General features: G+C 42.7%; 1 protein-coding gene across 1 annotated transcript in view; it reads left to right on the top strand.

Annotated features, from left to right (window-relative positions):
- LOC142246673 (meiosis regulator and mRNA stability factor 1-like) overlaps positions 1-5,692 on the top strand; it is a 45,052-nt gene extending 39,360 nt beyond the window's left edge. Inside the window, exons 7-8 of the mRNA XM_075319738.1 lie at positions 1,872-2,027; positions 3,208-5,692. Of these exons, the coding sequence (XP_075175853.1) occupies positions 1,872-2,027; positions 3,208-3,428 (377 nt within the window). The 3' untranslated portion in view covers positions 3,429-5,692. The remainder of the gene's footprint in view (positions 1-1,871; positions 2,028-3,207) is intronic.
- Positions 5,693-6,000: the final 308 nt, after the last annotated feature.

Genomic DNA, 6,000 nt, shown 5'->3' on the forward strand with positions numbered 1-6,000 from the left:
TGTTACGCAAGATCAGGTCCGACTGCCGTCGCGCCATTCTCGTCGCGCCAGATTGGCCGAGGTGGTCGTGGTACCCAGATCTGTGGCATCTCACGGTGGGTCAACCGTGGGCGCTTCCAGACAGCCCAGACTTGCTGTCACAAGGGCCGTTTTTCCATCTGAATTCTGTGGCCCTCAACCTGACTGTGTGGCCATTGAGTCCTGGCTCCTATCGTCTTCAGGGTTATCTCAGGATGTCATTGCCACCATGAGACAGGCCAGGAAACCAACGTCTGCCAAGATCTATTACAGGTCTTGGCAGATCTTCTTATTTTGATGCTCTGATAATGGTTTTACTTCCTGGCCTTTTGTCTTACCCACTTTTCTTTCATTCCTTCAATCCGGAATGGACAAGGGTTTGTCACTCGGCTCTCTCAAGGGACAAGTATCGGCGCTCTCCGTATTTTTTCAAAAGCGCCTAGCCAGGCTTCCGCAGGTCCGCACGTTCCTGCAGGGAGTTTGCCACATAGTCCCACCTTACAAGCGTCCGCTGGAACCCTGGGACCATAACGGGGTGCTAACGGCTCTTCAGAAACCACCTTTCGAGCCGCTGCGGGATGTCTCTTTATCACGTCTTTCGCAGAAGGTGGCATTTCTAGTGGCAGTTACATCACTCAGAGTGTCGGAGCTTGCAGCGCTGTCATGCAAAGCCCCCTTCCTGGTCTTTCACCAGGATAAGGTGGTTCTGCGTCCTGTCCCGGAATTTCTCCCTAAGGTGGTGTCTCCTTTTCATCTCAATCAGGATATCTCCTTACCTTCATTTTGCCCTAATCCAATTCACCAATGTGAAAAGGATTTGCACTCCTTAGATCTAGTGAGAGCACTCCGTCTCTACGTGTCTCGCACGGCGCCCCTGCGTCGTTCAGATGCGCTCTTTGTCCTTGTCGCTGGCCAGCGTAAGGGTTCGCAGGCTTCCAAGTCAACCTTGGCTCGGTGGATCAAGGAACCGATTCTTGAAGCCTACCGTTCTTCTGGGCTTCCGCTTCCTTCAGGGCTGAAAGCCCATTCTACCAGAGCCGTGGGTGCGTCATGGGCATTGCGGCACCGGGCTACGGCTCAGCAGGTGTGTCAGGCAGCTACCTGGTCTAGTCTGCACACTTTCACGAAACACTATCAGGTGCATACCTATGCTTCGGCAGACGCCAGTCTAGGTAGGCGAGTCCTTCAGGCGGCGGTTGCCCACCTGTAAGAGGGGGCCGTTTCGGCTCTTTTTATCGAGGTATTCTTTTACCCACCCAGGGACTGCTTTTGGACGTCCCAATTGTCTGGGTCTCCCAATGGAGCGACAAAGAAGGGAATTTTGTTTAGTTACCGTAAATTCCTTTTCTTCTAGCTCCTATTGGGAGACCCAGCACCCGCCCCTGTTCCCTTCGGGCTGTTGTTCTTTTGTGTACACATGTTGTTCATGTTGAATTGTTCTTTTGGTTCATGGTTTTCAGTTCTCCGAACATCCTTCGGATTGAATTTACCTTAGACCAATTTATAAGTTTCCTCCTTCCTGCTTTTTCACCAAAACTGAGGAGCCCGTGATGCACGGGAGGGTGTATAGGCAGAGGGGAGGGGTTACACTTTTTAAAGTGTAATACTTTGTGCGGCCTCCGGAGGCAGAAGCTATACACCCAATTGTCTGGGTCTCCCAATAGGAGCTAGAAGAAAAGGAATTTACGGTAAGTAAACAAAATTCCCTTCTTTCTGGATGAATTCTGGAAAGCAATTTGGTTTGTTTTTAAAGTTATTTCTGGTAAAACCAAGTAGTGCGTTTTAGGGTTAGAAGCACCTCTTTAATTATCTACAAATGTAAGCAACTTTTTTTTTTTTTTTTTTTTCTTCAGTTTCTCCTCAAACAGAAAAAGAACTGGTGTTCCTCACCTCGCCTGTCGATCTCTTATGTGGCCCTGTTCCTTCATGCCTTCCATCTCCTCAGTTACATCCTGATCCGGTGGTTCAGCTTTCTGGAGACCTCATGTTATTTGAAGAACATTTTTCTGGTAAAGACTCACACCACTTGTAACACAGGCATGATGTTTTATTTGCTACCACTCGGACCAATGTTTTAGCATGGATAAACGTGAGCAAAAAAAAACCACAATGTGCTGCAGTGGCAGTTCAAAGCTGATGCCACTCATCAATTCAAGTCTAAGGCCCTGTGTGCACAGTGTAGTTTTGGGTGCATTTTGTTGCCCTAAACTGCATGTGTTTCCTTAACCAGCAAAGTCTGGGGTCAGAAAGGCTGTGCGCACATTAGTTCTCTTTTGCCTCCAGTTTTGGGTGCAGAAAAAAGCAGCATGTCAATTCTTTTTTGCGTTTTTCCATTCAATATAGTGAAAAAAAGCAACAAAAATGCATGCATCTTTTGATGGTTTTTTTGTTTTTTTTTCCCTCAACCAGAGATGCTTTTTTTCTGCTAGAGGGTATGTTTTTGCTGAAGAAACTAAACAAAACTGCAGTTTGAACACACAGCCTTAGGTTGTGTGGACATCATCAGACTGCACTCTGCTGTCTACAGAATGGAGAAGACTGAATTTATTTATTTTTTTTTTTTACTTATCACTTGTGCTATGATTCTCTCAACTAAACTAAAAAAAATAAAAAAATAAATGGGGGTGCATCTTTTATAATCCATATATAGATCACCGGTGAGGTGCAGAGAGTCACAGGAGGCAGGGTTGCAGCTGAAAGAGGGAGGTGACATGAGTGGGGCTGGAAGGAGGAGGTGTTGTGGCGGTGCGATGTGAGCGCCATGGATCTCCGGGCAGTGGAGGAAAATTGCTGCAGAGGTTGCACACGCATGGACAGATCTGAGAGCCCAAATCTCAGTCTACGCATGCGACTCCAATGCAGCCATTTTTTCTGAAGTCCATCAGGTTGGAGGCGGCGCGCACAGGTTGAGATCTCGGCTCTTCGAGATCTTAGCCTGTGCTGCCTGCACATCCATTTTTCCTGAAGCCCATCGTGTCCACTACTTGCATCATGCACCCCCTCCCCGGACTCTAGGGTTAGACGACCCCCCCCCCCCCACCTCACCTAAATTTAGAAAAAAAAATTCTTTGTTTTTCCTTTTTATAATCCAAAAAATACAGTATTATACAGATATATGTTTTATTCATGTGTATATAATGTGTTTTGTATACATTTTTCTTGCATTTATTTATACGGTTTCCTCTCCAGGTTTGATGGAGGCTGACCCCCAGAGCACACAGTCTAACCACTTGCCGTTGGTGAAGAATGCTCCTTCTAACGGTGTGGAAGAGCCTGCCGAGCCCTCGGTTACTGACCCAACAGAGTCCAAGTTTTCAAAGGAAATACTGGAAAGCCCAGTCAAGAAACAGAGTAGAAACCGTGTCAGACTAGCTGCAAACTTCTCATTTGCACCTGTCACAAAATTGTAAAACTTGATTTATTTTTTTGTATTTTTGTTTTCAATGTCTGCACTTAGACACACAGGGTTCCTGCTGATATGAAATCTTAAACAAGCAGCGAGCCCCTGGCGATTTGCTGTACACTTGGTCCTATCCCTTCCTATTATGCTGCTTCAAAAGCTTTTATTTTTAAGCATTGATGGTATGAATTTTTTTGAGACCTGGTTGGACGGGTTTCATTATATCAATGGCGGAAAAATTGTTCTGTGGAAAATAAGTTAAGTTCACTTTTTTATTTTGTTGGCCTCATCATGAATAGAAGCCCAAATCTTTAGTGTGACTTTGTATATTAGACTGTTTACATCAATTTCTTCAAGCAGTATTATACTTAGGGCAATGTCAGTCGGCTCAGTGTCTGGTACAGTTTTATCTTTTTACGACAAGGCTCCACCTTCTAGATCCTTTGTGAAGACAATCTTACCCTTTCCCTTCTCTTTATTGGCACTCTTAAGAACATAATGATAACTTGAGGGTGTAGGATTTGACTATGCAGCAAACTTTAGGATTTCTACATAATTCTGGTGTTTCAGGTGACTTGCGAGGACTGCACAAAAGTATTTTGTAAAAGTTTGGAAGTAATTATACAGTGTAAAGTTTCCAATATATTTTTTTTTTTATTTATTATTTTTTTTTTTTTTTTTTTTATTTCTCTTTTGCACTGAAGAACTCCAATGTCCAACCATATGAAGCAGGCTGCCTTTATTTCCTGTGATCCACAGATGAGTTTCCAAAAAGTCAGATGTGCTTTGTTGATTTGCATTGACTGGGAGAATAAGTTACCTAGACCATGTCTTGGGAAGGATGTAAAGGTTTTTGCACGTATAGGTTTCTGATTTCTTACTACATTACTATGCATCTAATGCATAAATCATGGATGAAGGTGCAATTGCAGGTATAGCACAGTCAACTTAAGTAGGTGTTGCCATTTCCACTGAAACATAAGGGTTGCCCACAAGTGGAAACGTCAAGGTTTTCCTCCGTGAACCTTGATTTGGCTTACCTTTCTTTTTTTTAAAGACTTGGCGGGTGAAGGGGCAGTGATGGTTTGACAGAAGGGCATATTTGTCTTTTTAATTGTCTGTAGATGTTTTTATCGAGATGGGTTTTGGAAACCTAGGAGTAGACACTGGATGGCTTTTTGAGAAAGGCCGCACTTTCAGTACAGTCGGTGGACTTGGTTTGACCGTACAGTGTCAGAAGGCCTCAGACTCCTTCTAGGCTAACCTGGCTCTTACAATGGCTTGTATTTGCCAGGTGAGAGATGGTTCCTTGTAGAACCTTCTACTAAAGGTTCTACCCTTGTTTTGTGTTAGGTTCTTTGCAATACGCTTTGAAAGAGAAGGAAGGGTCCATAGCCATCTAATTAAAGTACTTTTACGTCATGGCTATTATGTTTTACCTTCTAGATTTTGCACAAGAATCTTTTAATTGTGGCCACTTCCAACTGAAAGTTGTAGCTACTGTGTAGGTATAAGAATTGTGTGTATGTCGGGTTTTTGCTTATTTTCTTTGTCCCTCTCCTTCTGCACTTCTAAGCTTGAGTCCTTGACCAAGGCAGTTCCTCTACTAGTGGTGGTGGGTTCAGATATGAAGTCCAGAATAAGGTTTTTGTTTTGTTTTTTTTTTTGTTTTTTTTTAAGGCTGCTTTTAAATAAAGTTCTGGTTGTATAACTATTCAGTGTAACCTTATGCATTAATTGTGATATTTCATAAGGCGGACAGAAGACAATGTTGTGAGTTGCGTTATCGTTTCACTTGTAAACTGCAAGTCACCTGAAACACTCTGGAAATATAATGTAATTCTACAGCATAGAGGTTATTCTATTTGTGATAGCTGCTATGTATTTTAATTTCCCTCCAAGAATTCTTTAGATATCACCATCTCCTTAGAGAAAGAATAATAAAATAAAATTATCCACTTTGGAGGATGCAAGTTACCATCCATACTAAAGTTCAAAGTCTAGTACTTAATTTTAGACAAAGCATTCATTATGAGGCTGATTTAAATACTTTATTTGGAAGAATAAATTTTTCGTTTGTAATTGGAATAAAGGGTAACCACTTTGTGGAGGCTGTTGAAGCTGTCTGGGCTTAAAATTATGCACTGTCGTGTTTTTTTTTTTTTTTCTAAGTTTGTCTCAATATGTCCATTTTTATTTTTTATTTTTTTTTTTTTTTTTTGTTGTTGTTTTGGGACCAAATTTTTGTGTGTCAATAAACTACTTGCAAGCATTGTCATGTGTTTTTCCTTTCTCTTTGTGTACACTACATCATGATGGCCCAATAGTAGAATTCCTCTGAGAGAAAAAGGGGAAAATGGCACTTTCTGAGCCTTGACAGAGGAAAGGCTGTAGGGAAGGGTTACCCAGCGCCTGGCCCAAGCATCTTTGCCAGTCTTTCATTCAGCAGACTATTCGTGAGGGAACCCCGAGCTTCGCCTCCGATCTAAGGCCATGTTCACACTAGAAAAATGATTTTTCTTAAGAAATTTCTTGAGTGAAGGATTAGCGCACCTGCGTTAAAAACGCACCAATAACGCATG

Source organism: Anomaloglossus baeobatrachus, chromosome 7 (assembly GCF_048569485.1).
Source record: "Anomaloglossus baeobatrachus isolate aAnoBae1 chromosome 7, aAnoBae1.hap1, whole genome shotgun sequence".
Lineage (NCBI taxonomy): Eukaryota > Metazoa > Chordata > Amphibia > Anura > Aromobatidae > Anomaloglossus > Anomaloglossus baeobatrachus.